The following is a 23,073-nucleotide window of genomic DNA, read 5'->3' as shown; positions in this document are numbered from 1 at the left end:
CACAAGCATCAATCATCGATCATCAATTTGCATACCATAATAATAACTTCGGAATTTATATACATGATATCAAAGTCTCTCAATACGCAATCTCCAAATCTATTGTTTAGAGTTCTTAATTAACAAACACTCTCCAATGCAATACACATTATGAAAAATACAATGACTTACCTAGTCAAAAGAGCCAACACTCGTTTTCACTACAAGCTGCTCCACACGGCAGTCAATGGATGTACGTGCCACAACCAGTTGTATCACAGGCACATAAAACTTGTATATAACAGTACAGCTGATGCTTGTAAGGTTTTACCAGTGTTTTGTGGTAAACCTCTCAGCAGACAATATATGTGTGAGAAAACTTTCTGGATCACACAGTCGATGTAACAAGCAAAGTGAATGCAGGCCTCAAAGCGCTGGCAGGAAGCAGATATGCCTATTTGCTCCAAAGCTATGGGCTTTTATACTTTTCTGTCTCTATGTAAAATGTTAATATTACAAACTTTCTCGAGAAAATCAGAAACTTCCAGGAAGTTAACTGACCAGCAGAAATTTCATTGGTTCATGTTTCTATGACATCATTCAAAGTCTGCCTCATTGGCTAGAGGTCACTCATTCCCCTTGACTTCCAGGAACATTACTGACGTACTGACCATCCACTTGGCCAGACAAAGTCTTAACATTGACCAAGGGCAGTAACGACAGGCTTTCCAGTCACTCTCAAGCCTTCTGGCTACAGGGCTTTAAAGTTGCACTCCTGTGACCTTGGTCACAGGAGCTGCTGCCTAACCAGCACAGCTATATAACACATTGTTTATACTTATGCAAACACTGATCTACTTAACATAGTAGACAAATCATACAGCATAAGTCATAAAAGCACTCATTTAGGATATAGAGACATAATTATATCTCATTTGCATAAATGATGTATTAAACATAACCACTGCACATACATATCTCTTATGCTGAAGTGCGTGGATCACACTTTGTTCTGAACACATGACATATCAAATAATAATCTTGCAAAAAGTCATATCCTTACAGCCATTGTATATAGCACAACAGTGTCTGTAATATAAAATGTAACACAGGTAGAGTATTTAAATCTATTAATGTATGGAGCTACTCTACTTTAAGGCACACGCAGAGCTAGCCTAAACCGTTCATCGGAAATGGGGGGGGGGGCAGAGAAATGGGAAGGGAAAGGAATAAGAGAGGACAGAATTTGGGCTAGACGTGCACTCTACGTCATTGTCACAGAAAATGTTGGTCTACAGTTAGAACCAGTCCACTCTGTATAGGCTTTGCCCATGGTAGGACACTGTCCCTAAATCCCAAAGCAACTACTACTTTGTCCTAGCAAGAATGACCTTCCTCTTCTGAGACATGGTCCTTTCGTTTCTCTTGATGTGCCTACACACCAACAAAAGGGAGGGGTGCTTAAAACAATATCCCTAGACTGGCTAGCTTGCTCCATCCTTGAGTTTTATTACACCTACATAGTCTAACACCAGCAGGGGCATTTCACAGGGCTTGACCAGTCTCAATACACACAGGCTTACCATTGGACATTGGCTACTGGGGTCAAAGGCTGGAGGGGGAATCTTAAGACTAATCTTGGGGGTTACTAGTGCACTGATCGAGGGGTTGTTGGAAAACAGGTGGGGTACGGACGTCAGAGGAGGGATAAATGGAGGAGGTGGTAATAACAGTGACCATGGGTCTTCCAAGGAAGTAGGAATCTAGTCTGACGACATTTCTGGAGAAATCTTAGTAACCCATAATTTTGGTGGGGTTACATCTATATTTATTCCCACTAAATATTCAATTTTATACAGTATTATTATGCTTGTGTTAAATCTACCTTTTGAGAGAGACATTTAAACCTAAGATAACTTTTCCCATTCATATATGGTCGCAACCCAGTCAAACCATGCTTATGCTTACAGTCTTCCTGAATCAAATGTAGGCTTGTAGCTGCCTTTTATGATTATCTTATAAAACCAATGTTTTATGATATGCCAGTGGCGGATCCAGAGGGGGGTGCACCGGGCGCGCGCCCCCTCTTTATATTTTGGTTAAAACAAAGGAAATAAAAAGTAAAAAGGGGGGGGGGGTGCTTGCGCCCCCCTTTAATTTTGCAAAGGCGCCTCCCCTTTACGGAATTCCTGCTAGATCCGCCCCTGTATGCTAGTATTTCATTGTATACTTATACTTTTGCTCCTTTAATTGTAATTGTAATTTTTGGATTTTGATGTTGTAAATGGTAAGATTTTATGCATATTTGCGTGTTTTATCGATTTGAAACAGTCCCACTTGTTTAAGGTAGCAGTATATTTTGATGTACATTACATTGAACAATTTGCCTATTAAAATGGTATCATTTAACTAAACTTATTGTATTAATTCTTACAATGAATATCATGAACGCTGTCTGTTAAGCAATCAAACAGAAAAAGCAAGCACACGAGGGTGTAGATAAGGGGCATTTCTCCTTCCACACGAAGGTGATTTAGGATTTTCAGACCTGAAATTCAGCTATCTGGTGGAAACGTTTGGCGCAAAAAAAAAAAAAAAAATAATGGAATAAATAGGGCTTTTTCAGGAAAGTGTTAAAATCACGGAATTTAGCTCTAATTCCGAGTGTGCATCATCTCTGTGTATGTACAAAGTCTAGTGAGGTAGAGCTTTGGGGGAGGGTGTGTGGGAGGGGGATTCCCCCTCCCGCTCGACGGAGCTTTTGCGTTATTAGAATTGAAATAAAGCGATCTGAAGCACAATTTTTGTGGAAATTGTCATTCCCCAAAGTGTACTAAGTCTAAAGACAGGACCAAGCAATAGGAGGGTGGCAAGATACCTCTCCCATATTCGAGGGATCTTTTTTCAGTTTTAGAACTGAAATTCAACAATCCGTCTTGTACACACTTTTGTTGGAATGTCTGGAAATTTGTCAATCAGAGAAGGTTGGAGGGGATAAGCCCTATTCCCCCCCCCCCCCGTCTAACACGAGGGAGATTCTGTATTTTCTGATTGCATTTAAAGGGATCGTATAGTTTTGGTTGAGACCTAATTTCAAGTTTCTAAAATTTTTTGGTGAGGTAATGAGAAACCTCTTATGAAATATGAAAGAGTATGTAATTCAACGTTTATTAGATGAAAACTGGTTTTGAAATGGCTGAGATATCCAAAACAGAGCGATTCTAATAAAGTGTGGGACCCACCTTTTATTAAGATCTCTTTGTTTTACCACGTTTTTGGATGTTTCAGTCTTTTCAAACCCGATTTTTATCAAATAAACTTTGAATTCCTCTTAAAAAAAAGGTATGCTCTGTAGCCTTACTATTTCATAAGTGTTTTCTTGATATCTCGCAAAAAAAGTTAAAAGTCCAATTCTCATCTCCACCAATACTGTACCATCCCTTTAAACGTTTTGGTGCACACATTTTGTGGCATAGGCCTATATTTGGAAAACTGTCTGTGTTCAAAGTGTATAGCCACAGTCTACTTGTATGCATGGGGCGGGGGGGGGGGGCGAGCAGGGAGAAGGCTATCACCACCCTTCCCTTATACGAGGGAGCTTTTGCCTTTTTAAAGTTGAAATTGAGATATCTCGTATACGCATATTTCATGGAATATTTGGGAAATTATATAAATACAACTGATCTGGTGGAACTGAGATAGGAAAGGGTTGATTAAAAGGGAATATTCCCCTTGTACATGAAGGAACTTTCGAGTTTTCGGAATATAAGTGATAAAAAGTGCACTCAGAACTATTCAGATTTTTTTTTTGTGTGTGTGGTAAATCTGAAAAGTGTACAAAAGCTAGGGAAAGGAACACAGAGGGGGAGGGTTAGAGAGAGATTTTGCATTTTTTTTTAATTGAAATTCAATGATCTGGTGCAAACTTTGAATGAAATATTGAAAAGATTATGATCTTGCTTGAGGAAAGGTTGAAAGGGAGACCCGCTTTATATACATGCATACAGTATATGCACGCAATCTTTTTTTTTTTTCCGCCTTCCAAATCCCCGGTCCAAATCTTGGGCGGGGGGGGGGGGGGGGGACCGCCCCCATCGCCCCCCCCCCTGACTACGCCGGTGGGGCCTATACATAGAAGTTATGGGGGAGGGTATGGGAGGGGGTAGCCCCTTTCCACACGACGGAGCTTTTGCATTTTTAGGATTGACATATTATAATGATCTGATGTGCACTTTTGTGGAATATTCAGAAAATTATCCATCCCCAAAGTGTGCAGAGACTAAATCAGTGGATAGGAACCGAGCGGGCGTGGGGGGGGGGGGGGGGGGGGGAGTAAATTAGAGGAGGATGAGGGAATTTTTAGATTTATTAGAATTGAAATAATACATGTACATCTGATGCACACTTAATGAAACATTTGGAAATCTGTCAATCCAAATCTGTACTAAGTTTATAGGAAAAGGACAGAACGGGAGAGGGGGTGGGACGGGGTATTCCCCTCCCACGCGAGAGAGATTTTGCATTTTCAGAATTGAAATTCAGCAATCTGGTGCACAATTTGGATAAGATATTTGGAAAAAATGCAAGAAAATTTTCCTCATTTCGGGAATTATTGGGGGACAAAATGACAGGTTTGCCCCCCCCCCCCGTCCTCCAGGATCGACGTCCCTGCATATGAGTGGGCTTTTGCATTCTTAGAATACAAATACAAATGAAAAGTTTTGATGGAATTCGGAAAGCTGTCAATCCCCAAAGTGTACTAATTAGTGTACTAAAGAAACCAAGCGGGGAAAGGGTTGATGGAAAGAAGATATCCCCTCCCACCCGCGGTGGATCTTTTGTGTTCTTTTTTTTTTGTTTTGTTATACTGAAGTGACAGACCTGGTGCATACTTAAGATGAAACATTTGGAAATCTGTCAATCTAAAAAGAAAAAAGGAAAATGACCGAAAGTGGGAGGGGGTATCCCCCTCCCACACGAGAGATTTTTTTTTTTTTTCATTTTCAGAATTAAAATTCTGCAATCCGGTGCACACTTGGATAAGATATTTGGACAGTTTTCTGTAAAAACGCAAGATAATTTTCCTCATTTCAGGAATCTTTGGGGATCAAAATGATATGTTTGCCCCTTCCCCCCATACCTTATGTCGATATTACTTTCTTCGCGAGCGAGCGAAGCGAGCGAGCGCTTGAGAAAATTATGTATACATTATCCTATAAGATAAAATACTGTTCAGCTCTGTTACCTCTCTGAAGATGGGCGTACGAACGTCATGCAATATGCCAAAATTGATACAATCACATTTCTGCTTCCTCCATTTTTTTTTTCAAATTTCAGGGGGGGGGGGGGAATGATTGTACAGGCCATCCCCCCTCCTCCATTTCGGGGGGGGGGGGGGGATGCATACCCCCACCCCCCCCCCCCCCCGATTGAATTTTACGCCCATGATTTCGTACAAGTGGATTTCGATTTTCTTGCAAAAAGTTAAAACCTAAATACTCATCTAAACCAGAACTGCACTATCCCTTAGAATTGTGACATTTACAAACACAAAAAAGGCCGTCAGATGCACGTTGCAAATTCATTTTATTTCTGCTTTGTTGTGTTTTGTGTGTGTGTGTGTGTGTGTGTGTGTGTGTGTGTGTTTCGTATCACAATAACATAGCTACAGGACTTTAAGGGCTGAAGTGTGGTACCCACCTTTTTTTTTAACTTCACAGCTTCACTTTTGCAAAAAGTTAAAACCTAAATACTCATCTAAACCAGAACTGCACTATCCCTTAGAATTGTGACATTTACAAACACAAAAAAGGCCGTCAGATGCACGTTGCAAATTCATTTTATTTCTGCTTTGTTGTGTTTTGTGTGTGTGTGTGTGTGTGTGTGTGTGTGTGTGTGTGTGTGTGTGTGTTTCGTATCACAATAACATAGCTACAGGACTTTAAGGGCTGAAGTGTGGTACCCACCTTTTTTTTTAACTTCACAGCGAACGCAACTACATGAACGGTCTACCTTTGTTCATTATAATTTCGCATCTTATCTGCATAAAATGCGCTTAGTATTATGGTTAAAGTCAAGAGTACTTCCTTCGTTGCATGTTTATGTTCTGAAAATGACAACAGGACTTGATGTCTAACGTTTTGCATCAGGTTTTTGAATCACTGATCGGGGTTTGATCGGTAGTTTATTGTGTCAATGAACATAAATTTTGTCAGATACGTTACCATTGTTTATTGATTACAGACAGGAACAAAGGAAAATTGAATGCATGTGTGTCATTTGCATAAATCTTTTCCAAATTCATTTTTAACGTCTTCCGTGTATCATATTGCAAAATTTCAGAACTATATCAGAAAAAAAAAAGTATTGTGGATTTTGTGCTTGTTTGGTTCTCATATTTCACGAACATCTCAACGTTTTATTGAAGAGTTATCTAATCTTCTATCTATGACGAGAACATTCTTTAATTACGTTTAGAAGTGCGGTGTTTTAACGAAAATAATCATATTGTGATGTTCTTACAAGTTAAAATGAATATATTGGCATGATTGGTGTTGGGTTTTAAATTGTATGCAAACAGAACGTCTGATGCGTCAAATACGTACACCGTTCTTCTTTCGATCCAAAATGTATTTAATCTGGCACAGATGTTACCTGGCATTTGTTATTTATGAAAAGTATAATAGGCCTACTTGTTCGTTTAGTTTCATACATAATCAATGAGATTATTGTTATAATTCAAATGCAGGTAAAAAGTTAACTTAGGGTAACATATTTTAAGCCGAAATATGTGTTATGTTCTTGATTTTTATTTAGCCTTCACTTTATAAATTACGATCATTTTTATTACAGATTAGATCAAGGTTGACTCAAAAGGCTAAGAATTTTTTCATGATGTTTGTTTATGTTTAAGCTTGTAGTTTTACATAAGCAGACATCAACAGTTTTCTAAGATGCTACCTCTGAAAGGATCTGAAATGTGCATGGTTTTAACATGCTAAAAAGGACTCTTCGTTTGGAAATGTTTCTAGAAACAATATGAGCTTTCAAAAATCACCCATTGACTGTTTTGTATTCCTTGAATAAGGTATTGAAGTTTCTGAATCGACAAGAATGAATGAAATCTTTGATGTTGAATTTTTGTCATTTGTACAACGGTAGGCCTAATTGCACACTTTTTCTGAGAATGGCCCTAGTTCGCCCAATTGTAGAATACAGTTCTCTTCTAGTGTCTGGGACCCATAGGTTGCCCTACACCAATTAAGAACACATTCAAGAGATTGGCAAGGTCCAAAGAAGGGCTGCTAGAACAACGGCGTAGCCAGGATTTCATCTTGGGGGGGGGGGGGGGGGCGGTTAGTCTGCGAGGGAGCGAAGCGACCGAGCCCGAGCGAGCGGAGCGAGCGAGGGGGGGGGGGGAGGGTGTGGGAGGGGGGTGTCCCCCCTCCCACGGTAAGAACTTTTTGCATTTGGATGTTGTAAATGGTGCAATTTGATGCATGTTTTTGCGCGTTTTATCGACGTGAAACAGTCCCACTTGTTTATGGTAGCAGTTTATTTTGATGTAGATTATTATTGAACAATTTGCCTATAAAATGGTATAATTTAGATACACTTCTTGTATTGATTCTTTTCACTGAATATCATGAACGCGACTGAACCCGAGCGAGCGGAGCGAGCGAGGGGGTAGGGGAGGGTGTGGGAGGGGGGTGTCCCCCCTCCCACAGTAAGAACTTTTTGCATTTTGATGTTGTAAATGATGCAATTTGATGCATGTTTTTGCGCGTTTTATCGACGTGAAACAGTCCCACTTGTTTATGGTAGCAGTTTATTTTGATGTAGATTATTATTGAACAATTGCCTATAAAATGGTATGATTTAGATACACTTCTTGTATTAATTCTTTTCACTGAATATCATGAACGCGACTGAACCCAAGCGAGCGGAGCGAGCGAGGGGGTAGGGGAGGGTGTGCGAGGGGGGTGTCCCCCTCCCACGGTAAGAACTTTTTGCATTTTGATGTTGCAAATGGTGCAATTTGATGCATGTTTTTGCGCGTTTTATCGACGTGAAACAGTCCCACTTGTTTAAGGTAGCAGTATATTTTAGTGTAGATTATTATTGAACAATCTGCCTATAAAATGGTATAATTCAAATACACTTCTTGTATTAATTCTTTTCACTGAATATTATGAACGCGACTGAACCCGAGCGAGCGGAGCGAGCGAGGGGGAGGGGAGGGTGTGGGAGGGGGGTGTCCCCCCTCCCACGGTAAGAACTTTTTGCATTTTGATTTTGCAAATGGTGCAATTTGATGCATGTTTTTGCGTGTTTCATCGACGTGAAACAGTCCCACTTGTTTAAGGTAGCAGTATATTTTAGTGTAGATTATTATTGAACAATTTGCCTATAAAATGGTATAATTTAGATACACTTGTTGTATTAATTCTCTTCACTGAATATCATGAACGCGAATGAACCCGAGCGAGCGGAGCGAGCGAGGGGGTAGGGGAGGGTGTGGCAGGGGGGTGTCCCCCCTCCCACGGCGAGAACTTTTTGCATTTTGATGTTGCAAATGGTGCAATTTGATGCATGTTTTTGCGCGTTTTATCGACGTGAAACAGTCCCACTTGTTTATGGTAGCAGTATATTTTAGTGTAGATTATTATTGAACAATTTGCCTATAAAATGGTATAATTTAGATACACTTGTTGTATTAATTCTCTTCACTGAATATCATGAACGCGACTGAACCCGAGCGAGCGGAGCGAGCGAGGGGGAGGGGAGGGTGTGGGAGGGGGGTGTGGGAGGGGGGTGTCCCCCCTCCCACAGTAAGAACTTTTTGCATTTTGATGTTGCAAATGGTGCAATATGATGCATGTTTTTGCGCGTTTTATCGACGTGAAACAGTCCCACTTGTTTAAGGTAGCAGTATATTTTAGTGTAGATTATTATTGAACAATTTGCCTATAAAATGGTATAATTCAAATACACTTCTTGTATTAATTCTTTTCACTGAATATTATGAACGCGACTGAACCCGAGCGAGCGGAGCGAGCGAGGGGGAGGGGAGGGTGTGCGAGGGGGGCGTCCCCCCTCCCACGGTAAGAACTTTTTGCATTTTGATGTTGCAAATGGTGCAATTTGATGCATGTTTTTGCGTGTTTTAACGAGTTGAAACAGTCCCGCTTGTTTAAGGTTGCAGTATATTTTAGTGTAGATTATTATTGAACAATTTGCCTATAAAATGGTATAATTTAGATACACTTGTTGTATTAATTCTCTTCACTGAATATCATGAACGCGACTGAACCCGAGCGAGCGGAGCGAGCGAGGGGGTAGGGGAGGGTGTGGGAGGGGGGTGTCCCCCCACCCACGGCGAGAACTTTTTGCATTTTGATGTTGCAAATGGTGCAATTTGATGCATGTTTTTGCGTGTTTTAACGAGTTGAAACAGTCCCACTTGTTTAAGGTTGCGGTATATTTTAGTGTAGATTATTATTGAACAATTTGCCTATAAAATGGTATAATTTAGATACACTAGTCTTCTTATATTAATTCTTACACTGAATATCATGAACGCTGTCTGTTCAGCAATCAAACAGAAAAAGCATGCACACGAGGGTGTAGATAGGGGCATATCCCCTGTGGGAGGGGGGGGGGGAGGGTGTGGGAGGGGGGTGGGGAGGTTGTCCCCCCTCCCACGATGAGAACTTTTTGCATTTTGATGTTGTAAATGGTGCAATTTGATGCATGTTTTTGCGTGTTTTATCGACTTGAAAGGGCACCACTTGTTTAAGGTAGCAGGATATTTTGATGTGGATTATTATTGAACAATTTGCCTATAAAGTGGTAGCATTTAGATAAACTTCTTATATTAATTCTTGCAATGAATTTCATGAACGCTGTCTGTTAAGCAATCAATCAGAAAAGACATGCACACGAGGATGTACATAAGGGATATTTCTCCTCCCACACGAAGGTGATTTTACATTTTCAGACCTGAAATTCAGCGATCTGGTGCAAACTTTTGATGCAATACTTGGAATTTTTTCAGCTCCCCCCCCCCAAAAAAAAAATAACGGAAATAATATGGGCTTTTTTTTCACGGAAGTGTTAATAGCAAAATCACGGCATTTAGCTCTTATTCCGCGTGTGCATGTGTGTATGTACAAAGTCTATAACAATTGTCTAATGAGGTAGAGGGGGAGGGTGTGGGAGGGGGATGGCCCCTCCCGCTCGACGGAGCTTTAGCGTTTTTAAAATTGAAATAAAACGATATGAAGCACACTCTTTGTGGGAAATTCGGAAATTGTCATTCCCCTATAAAGTGTACTAAGTGTATAGAGGGGACCAATCAATGGGAGGGTGGCAAGATACCCCTCCCATATTCGAGGGAGCTTTTTTTTTTTTATACTGAAATTCAACAATCTGGCGCACACTTCTGTTGGAATATCTGGAAATTTGTCAATCAGAGAAGTGCAAGTCTGTGGAAGGAGACATAACAGGATGATGTGGGAGGGGATAACCCCTATTCTCCCTCCTATACGAGGGAGATTCTGTATTTTCTGATTGCAAGTTAAACGTTTTGGTGTACACATTTTGTGGCATATATTGGGATAACTCATAGTGTAGCTATAGTCTACTTGTATGCACAGGGCGGGGGGGGGGGGCAATCAGGGAGAAAGCGTGGGAGAGTGCTATCCCCACCCTTCCCGTACGAGGGAGCTTTTGCCTTTTTAAAGTTGAAATTGAGAGACGGTGTATCTCGTATACACATTATTTGATGGAATATTTGGGAAATAATAAAAAAAAATGATCGGGGGAACTGAGAGAGGAAAGGGTTGATTAAAAGGGGATATCCCCCTTGTACATGAGGGAACTATTGATTTTTCGGAATGTAAGTGATAAGTCTTGTGCACTCAGAATTATTCAGATTCTCAAGGGGGGGGGGGCACCACCCCATCGCCCCCCCTTTTTTTTTTTTGCTATATACGCTCTTACTTAGACGGGAACTTTATGTAAGGGCGGAATCTTTGAAAATTCAAATTCATGGGTGTTGTGATTTTTTCCCCTATTTGTTTCCTTTTTTTCTTTTTTTCTTTTTTTTTTCACGAACCAAAAGTGTGTGTGTGTGTGTGTGTGTGGGGGGGGGGGGGGCTGCAGCCCCCCCCCCCCCCCCCCCCCGATTCCGCGGCCCCTGTTAGCGACACTTCTAAACTTCATTCAAGCAACCACTTTTTTTCCGCAACCAAGACTCAAGCTACAAGGACTAACAGAGCAATATCGCGCGCTCCCCATTTCCTCCTCGTTTGGTTCCATACAGAACGTTGAGGAGTATCTTGAAGAAGAAGAAATACTTATTATTACTCCAGTTCACATGGGTATTGTAATATCAAACACGTCTTTGAGCTGTCGGTGAGAACGCACCTTTTTCCAACGGTATTATCGCTTGCATTGCCATTGTTCATCGCCAGCTGCCCCACACCGCACCATGGCCATGCGACAATGAAATGGGAGGCGGTATGAACGTGCTCTGACAATTTTCTACGTGTCGCTTTGTGATCGCTTCCTTTCGCCATGGCTTTCCAGCGTGTGCTTATCGTCTGTGCATGTTTCATCGCCTTTGCACCTTTTTTCAGCCTTGGTATGTCATGGATTGGCAAAATTTATGTGACTTTAATATTTAAATCATATTTTGCAGGCCACCGGTTGTTGCACAAAAGTTATGTGTCTAAATTACGCTACACAAAAAGATTTGGTTCCAAATGCATGAATACAGCAGTACAGTAGTGAGCAAATGGTCCCATACGTTGATTTCAGTGTACGGTACGGAGTATGTGAATGTGACGACGGTTTAGAGTAGATTGACGTAGCTAGACCTAGTTTGACTAGGTTCTAGTTGTATTAGGACTAACGTTAGGAGTAGGAGAGTGGATCGTATCAAATTTTTTGTGGCTCTGAATTCCGTATTCGGAGGAGAATTTTTTCCCCAAAAAAATATCAAATGTCCGTTTCGCGTAATAATAAAAATAATAATTAATATCACTTAGGGCCTACTGTAATTAGTAAAGTTTACAGTCACAGATCTATCACACAGTATCTATCATCATCGCTACAATAAGCACAAGTAGTGAAGTACAACCGATCAGATTGCTAGAAATTGAACCACATCAGTCTCAGATTATTGGAAGTGGAAAGTGCAAAGTGTCCATTTCAACTACAATGTTTGAAGTTGTCTGTGGCATACACTAGGTCTATATTGATGTGTGTAGAAACCTTTTCTATTGCATGTTTAGAGTGAAGATGCCAAAGTCTAGTCTAGTAGTCTGTACTGGACGTCTGCTACAGTAGTGACACTGACAGTTACAATTGTAATGTATTGCGTATGCCCACGAGTAAATTCAAACTGGTAGTGATTGACTGTATTGTATCATCAATTTAAAAGAACTAGATCTAATTCTGATTTACAACAATCATGTTTGTCTAATGTCTACATTGTACATGATAAATTTGTTGAACCAAGGAAGTTACTGTGACCATTTCCTCTTGTTTAATTCATAGCTGAAAGTTGCATTGGTGCAAGCTCAACAAATCAAGTGTACACCACAACAGATGCAGCCCTGTCTTCAGAAACTGTGTTCCTGGTGGAATTTGGGCTTACCTGCAAAAATGGTGTTTCAGTAAGTAGACCCTACAAACGTGTATTTGTTAGTACAGATAGTGTAGTTTCTATCTTCTTGATGTAAGAAATGATGCAAATCTTCTGCAAGCCGTGGTCAGGTATATAAACTCAGGCTGTCTCGCTTTTCTTTTCCTTTTTTTTTTTCACCATGACCTAAGCCTTTATTGACCTTTTAGTCCTTAGTTGCATTGTGAAATGTAAAAGTTACTACATTTCAAGCTGTAGCTTTTTTACTTTGTCTTACCTTTTTATATCAAATGCAACTGTATGCATGCTAAACAATCCTTCATTATGAACAACATAGAGGACAACCAGACGATAAAGAATGAATCAACTTCATTTTGCATCTTTAAAAACAATAAAAACTGGTGAAGCAACTTCATATTTCAAACATACACATTGTAGCTATTGTGTAGCTGATTATTTGATGTTATTCAAAAGAACAATATTTGTTGTATATTTTATCTATGCTCCTCCCATTCTCCATCTATTATTGTCTGTGATGTGTTTTGCAGAATCTTTTCCTGTATGCAGAGGTGGAAGGAATGCAGCTGCCTGTATCTAAATCTGGTGACAACAAATATCAGGTAAAATATCATAATATCTCATTTGTCACATTTAAGGAGTTTGAAATGATTCCCACAACACAATACATTTAGCCCCTTACTTACTTGGATGTAGAAACGTAAAGTGTTGCTTATTTGCCCCTCCAGGTTTCACTATCCCTCTGATATGGGCTGTACTTTAGGGATGGCTGTTCCAGTGTTTCTCAAGGATAGTTTTGAATTGATTTACACTTGTTGCTCTGACAGCTGCGTCTGGCAAGGAGTTCCAGTTGTTACAACTGCGAACAGAGAAGGACTTGTGGCGTAACATATATCTGGATCTGGGTTTTCTGACTTTCATGCTGTGGCCTCTGGTTCTGGAGCTATCTACCAATTGGAAAAATTTGTGTACATCAAGGTGATCAATCCCGTTCATGATCTTATAGATTTGTAGAACCTCTGCTCTTTGTCTCCTGTATGCAAGAGTCTCCAAACCCAGGGCTTCCAGTCTGTCTGGATATTCCACATCGCAAAGATGTGGAAGTTGACGTGTGGCTCTTTGCTGTGCTTTCTCTAACAAATCCTCATCTTTTTTTGACATTGGACACCATACCGAGTTGCAATATTCTAGTGTGGGTCTGATGATAGACTTGTAGAGTTTTACCAGAGTATCTGTATTTACTCAAATGCCCAAGGGCAATTCCACAGTTAGGAGAACATGACATCAATAAAAGAAATGTCTTCATTTTAATCTTTGATATAGGTATCAACTAATTCCATGGATGTTCAGAAATCATAAAGGTTTTTCAAATTTAGTAGATGTTATTGTATCCCCCGAACAGAGTTCGGAGGATACTATGGATTTGGCCTCGTTGCGACGCGTCCGCTGTGTCCAGCGGGTCCGCCGCAGAGATTTTCTTTTGATCGCTCTACTGGCTGCAATTCTTCTTCGATCATCTTCAAATTTGGCATGAAGGTGTATTATGGTAAGACGAAGAAGCCTATTGTTTTTGGTGATGGCGCCCTTGCTTGTTCCGTCTTTATACATGAAAAGGTAAATTTAACAGGGTCTGCTTATGTGTCCGACGCTGGACTTGTTTCTCGACCAATTTTTTTCAAATTTGGTATGTAAATGTATCATAGTCAAATCTATACACCTATGCCTATTGATAATGCTGCCCTCACTGTTCCACCTTTTACAGGGTCAAAGGTCACCCTGATCATTTCAAAATTTGCAGAAGTGCTTATTTATGCAATAACTTGATTGTTAGTCAATGAATTTTATTCAGACTTGCTAAGGAGATGTGTGGGTGGTCATTCTACATGAAGGACACAACAGTTTGTGGTGATGGCGCCCTCAGTGTTCCGACTTGGATGCCAATGCACATTTTTTGTGTGTGCTCTAGATATCAACCACATTTCTTATCAGATTTTCTTCAAATTTGGCAAGAAGGTGCATTATAGTAAAATGAAGATGCCCATATTGTTTTTGATGTTGGCGCCCTCGCTTGTTCCGTCTTTATACATGAAAAGGTAAATTTAACGGGGTCTGCTTGTGTGTGCAACGCTGGCCTTGTTTCTTGACCGATTTTTTTCAAATTCGGTATGTAAATGTATCATAGTCAAATCTATACACCTACACCTATTGATAATGCTGCCCTCACTGTTCTACCTTTTACAGGGTCAAAGGTCACCCTGATCATGTCAAAATTGGCAGAAGTGCTTATATATATATGCAATAACTTGATTGTTACTCAATGAATTTTATTCAGACTTGCTAAGGAGATGTATGGGTGGTCATTCTGCATGAAGGACACAAGAGTTTGTGGTGGTGGCGCCCTCAGTGTTCCGACTTGGATGCCAATGCACATTTTTTGTGTGTGCTCTTTCAGCCACATTTCTTATCAGATTTTCTTCAAATTTGGCAAAAAGGTGCATTATAGTAAAATGAAGATGCCTATATTGTTTTTGGTGGTGGCGCCCTCGCTTGTTCCATCTTTATACATGAAAAGGTAAATTTAACGGGGTCTGCTTGTGTGTGCAACGCTGGCCTTGTTTCTGGACCGATTTATTTCAGATTCGGTATGTAAATGTATCATAGTCAAATCTATACACCTACACCTATTGATAATGCTGCCCTCACTGTTCCACCTTTTACAGGGTCAAAGGTCACCCTGATCATGTCAAAATTTGCAAAAATGCATGCTTATAATAGGCAATAACTTGATTGTTACTGGATTTTACTCAGACTTGCTAAAGAGGTGTATGGGTGGTCATTCTGCATGAAGGGCATAACAGTTTGTGGTGATGGCGCCCTCAGTGTTCCAACTTGGAGGCCATGTCACATTTCTTGTACATTACCTGTATATGCTGTATAAGCCACATTTCTTGTCGGATTTTATTCAAACTTGCTATGGAGGTTTATTGGGAGTTATTCTAGGTAACAAAAGTTTTCATTGCCAGCGCTCTCATTGTTAAAACTTTGATAGCATGACATGCCATATTCCTTGTATGTGCTATAGATATATACTAGCCTCATTTCTCATTGGATTTTATTGTATCCTGCGACAGTTGCCATATTATACAACATTCTGGCCTGAAAAGTGATCCAGATGGGGTATGGGACGGGTTCGGGGGATACATGTGCTCGATTGCGAGTGCTCTAGTTTGTTCTTTTCGTTGATTTTGCAAGATCTCAAACCATCATTTAAAATGTACGTGTGGGATTGGAGACAATCAAATTCACTTTAATGCAAATGACAGTGGATTCCTTTGATAGTTTTTCCTCCAAGTGTTGTTATTAAGGGGAAAAAGATGAATACATTATGTACATAATCGTGGAATTTCCCCAAGCTTGCTAGATTGTTAATATAGCAATGGTCTTATATGAATTCATAGATTGTTTTTCCTCTAAAAAGTGTTTAATTTTTTATGTTTCTGTCAAACATTGAACTCTGTGTGCCATACAGTGATAAGAACACTACCATTACATCCATCATCACTGTGTATATCTATTTGCAATATTCCCGTATTATCAAAGTGTGTTCACTGTGTATTTGATGCATCATGCGTTACCCTGGGATACCGTAGTACCCCGGGGTACCATGTTGTGTAGCGCCACCTCACGTCCACTCGAGGACAGCCGCAGAGAAATGCATGCACTGTGTGTGCGTGTACATAGTCATTCCCATGCCACTGCATGTCATACTATGCATGCACGGTACGCTGTGCTACCAATAGCGTGTGCTTCAGTGCAGTGCAGTGCAGTTCAGTGGCTAGCGCGCGCTAGCTCCAGCACCAAAATGATTTCCACTTTTTGGCAACCCAGGGTACAACCTTAAAAAAAAAATAATTCAACAAAATGGCTGATTTTTATTTGGTACCCCGGGATACCATTTATGTCATCATTTTCTACTCGTTAGCATTTTCATATATCACTTCTTGTTCATTGTTTTGTACAATCTTTTAACATGATTTATTTGACCTTGCATATGATTATTTCTTACAGCTCTTATCTTTTAATTTTGTATCTTTTTAATTATGTAGATATCACATCTTGTTTGTTTCTACATGTTCATTTCATACTCTCTCTTTTGTTGCTGTTGTATTATGTGATTTTTACTTGCAATATTTGCTATTTGTAACAGGGATCACTTGAAAAGCAGGCCCTTGGGCCCTGAACGTGACTACAATGTACTTTGTTCTCTCATTAGATATAACTGAGTAGATAAATAAATAAATGTCTAAGCTCTGTTACAACTTCAGTGGCCTGTCATATACCTACTCTGATCATTTGAAAATTGTAGGTGAGCTGGACTGAGGAACATAAAAAGGCTCCATCTGGAACCTACAATGTCCGCATTTATGACGAAGAAGGATTCAGTGCACTTAGGAAGGTATGGCATTGAATTTCCTTGTATTGAGAAATGCTGTGTGGTGTCGTGTAGAGCCAAATACATCATGTGCATATTTTCTTTTACCACATACAAGTTTCTCTCATTGTATTTGAAATTCTAAGAAGTCTTCCTTTTACAGAGGAATTTGGACCAGTTTGAAGCTAATCAGAAAAGACAGAAACACAATTTACAAGCACAAAATAAGAATTTGATTTGAAAAAAAAAAATATTACAAGTAAGCAAATTTTGAAATCTTATAGTTTCACTAACTTTTGCAGAACAGTTCCTGAACAGTTGATATGAATATGAGAGTTACATGTAGCTGATGATGTCATCACCTCACAATTTTCCGTTCATTGTGTGGAGGGGAAAAAATGGCAAAAAATTGAATTCTTGTGATAAGAAAGGGAAAAGCATAATGGTATTTTGTGACTGAATGATTTCAATGTAATGATTAGTCAGATATGTTAAGATTTGAAACTGGGGCAGGACTGCTCTGGAACATAAGATTTGAAATTACAAGATTTTACATACAAACTCTATGGCTTGTGAGAATTAGAAAAACTTCACAATTTCATAACTTCCCTAACTTTTATCCAATTTAACCAAAGTTTTTTCAGTTGTGTTTGTGAAATTTACTCTTTTTCAGACAAACTTTTAACTTGTATAATCCTTTTTTTTTAAAGCCAAAATTGAATTATGACAGTTTAATACCTATGAGTTATAAATATGATTTGACTATTGTGGTTCGAAAAATGATAACCATGCTAGATTACTAGTCAATGGATGCTTTCTGAGACTGCTGGCAATGATTTTGAAATTATGAGAAATGATTTGAAGAGTGTGTAAGATCTATCAGCAACTACAACAACAAAATTGTTGTTGTCATTCACAGGCACAAAGAGCAGGAGAAGAATCAAAAGTGAAGCCTCTTCTCACCATTCCAGCTGAGCACCCTGTAAGTATTGGCTTTACATTTGTATGTTCAAATAGGAAATGATCCAGTGTGATACATAGTGTGAATTTACAATGACCAGTGAGGTAAATGCATGTTTGCTTAGCATATATTTGTAAATGGTACAGGACCCAAACATCAACAACTGCCATTTCAAATGTCATTATCCTCTGATTTGCGAAAGAGTAGATATGACCATCTGTAGCATGTAATACCACAGAGTCTTCTTTAAGATGTTTGCCTGTAAAACTAGACTCTAAATAATCAATAAACTAATTTCAAACACATGTGTCCAAATTTTAAGGCAATTTCATCAATATGATATCTAGCTTTCTGTTGCTGGTGTGGTGGCAAAATAAGTGGAGAAATCTGTGTAGTCGTAATGGAAAAAAGAATTTAAAGCTGTGTGTAAGTACTGGCCCATACTTAAAACTCAAAATGAATACACAACTCCATTTGCATGTCATGAACAACTACTATACAACTTTCTAAGTGATTTGTCCTCCTGGAGTATAACTCTCTAAGGATATAACCAAAAGATAAACTACATGTATTAGAACAACAGAAGAAATGTATGCCAGATAATTGTTTCTCTATCTGGATGATGGTGCTAGCATATTTGCACTCTGTGTGTCAAGCATAGTGTTGAAGAGGAGAATAGTTTTTTTGTTTCGTTTTGTTGTTGTTGAAAGAAAGGAATCTTTCCTACTGTTTGCAAATTGACAATTACGTTCCACATAATTTTCCTCTTCCTCAACATGGAGAGGCTCCAGTTTGTCCCATTTCCATGATCATTGATATGTACCTGGACATGCAATATGTATTTTATAGGCATTTGAATACAAATAGATAGTGAAAAAATAAAAGTAAGATGTGTACATACTACTAGGTGTTTCAAAAAACATTTCCCACTTTTGATTCTTAATAATTCAAAAACTATATATCAGATAACACTGTCATTGATATGAGTGATAGCTGAATAGTGTACAATTTGATTGAAGGTGGTTTTAATATGAAAGCATAAATAAGTTTCATGAAATCCATGATTAATTTCACAGTTAGGATCCAGACTTTGCTCTATTTTCAACCCTCTGTACAAAATTTCACTTTCCACAGGGGTCAATGGGTGTGTATGGGAGTGTGTGGTTAACACCCTGACAATGGTCCTGAACAATGGCCAGGGTTTGAATGCTTCATTATTCATTCATGAGAAATTCCACTATCGCAACTAGTCTTTATTCAGCCTCTGGCAGTATCTGTGTAAAGTCAAACGCCTGTCGATACTGTCGTTGAGTTGCATCAGTGCTCTCCCTACTTCTGAAAAACAAAATTACAATGAATACCTTCTGTTCTATCGTAAACGTGGTGACAGGAAGTAAAGAAAATCAATTAGAGTATATTTACTCTTGTGTATATGGAGACTTAAATAAATCTACTCTGAAACAAATCGCCCCAATGATAAATGCTGCTGAACTCTTTACCAAAAATGATCTCTTTTATCGAAAAAGCAAACAAAAATATCAGACTATCAGTAGACAGTTGTATTAAAATGAGGAACTTTAGATCATTTATGCTTATTTATATCCCAAATTTAGTGATATGTGAAGCAAAATTTGAAAATGAGTGCCAGCTGAAATGAAATGTGGTGTTTACAAGCACTTTCCCGTGCATGAATTCAGACTAGCAGTGCCCAGGGGAATCCACATGAATTATTGATTAAGCATTCATGTGCCAGGGAGCGCCAGACTGACGCCTAGTCAACAGGTGGTTCAGGCATGTCCATTGTTCAGGGCCATTGTCAGCACACACTCACATACACATCATTGGTTCCTGGGCGAAGTTCAATTTTTGTACAGAGGGTTAAAATTTGACCAAAATCTGAAACCTTACTTCAAAATCAATCTTAGATTTAATGAAATTGATTTATGCTTTCACGTGCAAATCACCTTCAACCAAATTGTACACTATCTAGCTATTACTCATATCAATGACAATTTTATCGAATCAATAGTTTTTGAAATATTTATGATCAAAAGTGGGAAATGTTTTTTGAAACACCTAGTATAACTAAGTATCATAATGGGAATGGAGAGACTGTGCGTTTACTATAGTTTTCAAGTGTCACCAACTCCCTGAAAAAGAACCTGGGTTCACAGCACATTTATTAAAAAAAAATTTAATGTCGCTTTAGAATCATTCCTTGAAGAAAAAGCTTTGAAGAGTACATTCTACTACTGTGTGATATGAATTGTTAAGAAATTTAAGGATTTGCTTTTCCTGGAAGCATTTTCATAAATGTATTTTAACATTTCACATTAAGGTGTACAGTGGACTCCCGTTATAACGAAGTCCTCGGGACCGGCAGTTTTTTTCGATATATTGAAATTTTGTTATAACCGAACAAATAAACAATAAAAATATATAGAGCCGATAATGTTGCGGCCTGAATTTTTATTTTGTTGTAAACAGAATTTCGTTATAACCTTGTTCGTTATTATGGGAGTGCACCGTATATTGTTTGTACATAACTATATGTGACTTTTGAATTGTTTTTCCTAATTCCTGTTTCCAGGGTGTGTCCAAGGGACCATGGGTCAGCACTGAACTCGTTGCCACAGCAGTAGCAGGACTTGTTTGGTATACAGCATACAGTGCCAAGAAGAATATACAGTCATAACAGTGATGGAGAAACCGTAGATCCTCCCCTAACCCTCTTTCTAAAACAGATAGTCAACATAGCTTGCATAGGCTATCAGTAATTTCAAACATTGTCTCAGCAATACTAGGATTAGCAAGTATAGGGTGACATGAATTTGGATGATTGTGTTTAATGAGCATACCTCTTAAACTGGGTTTAGATTTTATGAAGTGTCAATTGTGACATCTATGTCATTTTGAGGTCAAGATAAAGAAAAGCCAATATTTGTTTGTAGTGAATGCTGACAGGTTATATTGGATTTTCATCTCTGTTAAAAAATGAGAATGTTATTTCTTCCGAAGAACTCAAGGCATTTTTGTGTATACGCTGTACACATATTTGAAGCCAACTAGGAAAAAATTAAACTTACTCTTGACCGTTGTAAGTTTGAAAGACATTTCAACATCATAAAGACATAATCATTACTAACTTGGTTGAAAAGTGAGAAATTCTCATTTGAATTGATCTAATACAAATGACAATTATATAAGAGTTACCTGATATCCAGATGGCAGACTTAAGTATTTTTTTTCCACATTTGACTGTATTGTATAAGATATCTCTGTCATACTTCTTGTTGAGCAACATCCCAAAAAACAGTGATTTATATAAAGTGGCTTCAAGAATTTAGAATGGCTTCCTCTCTTTTCAGGCACAATGTTCATACAATAAACACTAAATATGAATTATCCAAAAGTTTACTGTCATTCCTATGTACTGAGTGTAACTTTGAGAAGAAAGAACAATGAAATTCCCTTTGCTATGGAGTCCCCAAATATATGGCTATTTAAAGGTACGTGTGAAATGACAGGGTGCTTGAATAATATGTGTTGCAAAACATGAGTAGAATAGATGCACAAATGAAGAGGAAGGGAGTGGAATAAAAAAGTACTCCTGAAATTGGACATGTGCATTTATTTGTCTATTTCTAAATTATCAACAGTTGACTAACAGAATTTACAAACATAAAGGCACTGCAAAATATTATGGTAGCTACAGTTATCTCAACATTTAGACAAATCATGAAAGACTTGATATTTGATACCAGATATGTGTGTGTGTGTGTGTGTGTGTGTGTGTGTGTGTGTGTGTGTGTGTTTGTGAGTGCTTGGATCAGAGTAGCAAGATTTCATGCAAAACACTAATATCTCTCTGTATATTATTTTTATGTATTTTCCCTTGTTTTCTTATGGACATGGGTATGAGGGATTCATTTTTAGTAGGGCCTACATTATTTGTAAGAGATGAAACATAAAGGTGTGCATAGAAAGGAAATAGAGCCCTCTTCCACGTGTGCATGGGTGTGCACACTTGAAGATGTTGGCTCTCTTGGAAAGGCGAAATAGTTTGATGTAACTAGTTAAAGCACTCGGAAAGTACAGACCTCCACCAAGCAGCTCATTTCCACCCATGCACACATGTTGAAAATCCCCAAATTTCCCCAATATAGAAGCCTTTTGTTTTATTAACGTCATCAGTTTCTAGCTGTGCGACACCGAACAGAGCATGTGCTGTAGTGCATGTATGCAAACCTCAGATACGCGCAACTTGAACTCCCAAGTTCATTGACCCTATCTACCGAAAGAAAAGAAATCCTTCAAAAAGTTGCAAATATTCCTGGAACACTGCTTACATTTAATCATCTGTTCCTTGTGATATACACATACCTATACAGTGTACATGTATTTACAAGCAAAGACCTAAAACTGTCAAAAACAATGAAAATAAAAAACAAAAGTGGGACATAAATAGGATTCCAAAAATAGAGAAGGGAAGGGGAAAGGAAAAGAGAGGAGAGAGAGAGAGAGAAAAATGATCAACAAAAACAGATAGATAAAAAGAGTGAGCAGGAACAGAGGGAGAAAGAGGAGGGAGATAGAGAAGAACGAAGGCAAACAATGCTAAATCCTGATTTCAAGTTTCAACACAAAACATCGGCTCCTATCTCCATTTTATATCGCGGTATTAATGAGCAATGGGGAAGGCTCCCTATTAGGAGCAGTATAACAGCAAATGAAGTATTACTACTGGTACGTCCCAATGTACATACTTTTCATCTATGACAATAATATCCGTGTAAGATACATCAATATCAATTGATATTATCATGGGGGGAAATTACTTCAGGATGCAAATCATTTGAAAATGTGATGAAAGATGCAAAAGATGATGATTGCTCTTTCCTAGACGCCAATTTTTAACACATTCATGAGCTCCCTCCTCCCGTCTGGGCCCTGTCTTATAAAGCCTTCAAATCAATCACGAGTCCCCAAATCAATCGCATCTTGCATTGCAGCTCACAAGAAACTTGTGAT

At 38.8% G+C, this 23,073-nt stretch overlaps 1 protein-coding gene across 1 annotated transcript; it reads left to right on the top strand.

Moving 5' to 3' along the window:
* The first annotated feature begins 11,546 nt into the window (after positions 1–11,546).
* On the top strand, positions 11,547–21,611 carry LOC139719178 (translocon-associated protein subunit delta-like). The gene is made up of 6 exons (XM_071630610.1): positions 11,547–11,626; positions 12,544–12,662; positions 13,180–13,251; positions 17,016–17,105; positions 18,001–18,063; positions 20,633–21,611. Exons 1-6 carry the CDS (start codon positions 11,560–11,562, stop codon positions 20,735–20,737), a joined length of 516 nt encoding a protein of 171 aa, XP_071486711.1. The 5' UTR covers positions 11,547–11,559; the 3' UTR covers positions 20,738–21,611.
* Positions 21,612–23,073: the final 1,462 nt, after the last annotated feature.

This window comes from Diadema antillarum, unplaced genomic scaffold, assembly GCF_040938485.1.
Source record: "Diadema antillarum isolate AM-2024a unplaced genomic scaffold, OU_Dant_1.0 scf00000107, whole genome shotgun sequence".
Taxonomy (NCBI): domain Eukaryota; kingdom Metazoa; phylum Echinodermata; class Echinoidea; order Diadematoida; family Diadematidae; genus Diadema; species Diadema antillarum.
Note: the sequence above shows the minus strand (reverse complement) of the source record. Positions and strands in the feature narration are given on the sequence as shown.

Excerpts from the sequence above, each read along its gene's own strand:
- LOC139719178 (XM_071630610.1), top strand. The coding sequence starts at position 11,560 with ATGGCTTTCCAGCGTGTGCTTATCGTCTGTGCATGTTTCATCGCCTTT. Across the intron at positions 11,627-12,543 it reads TGCACCTTTTTTCAGCCTTG|CTGAAAGTTGCATTGGTGCA; the intron begins GTATGTCATGGA and ends TTTAATTCATAG. Across the intron at positions 13,252-17,015 it reads CTGGTGACAACAAATATCAG|GTGAGCTGGACTGAGGAACA; the intron begins GTAAAATATCAT and ends TGAAAATTGTAG.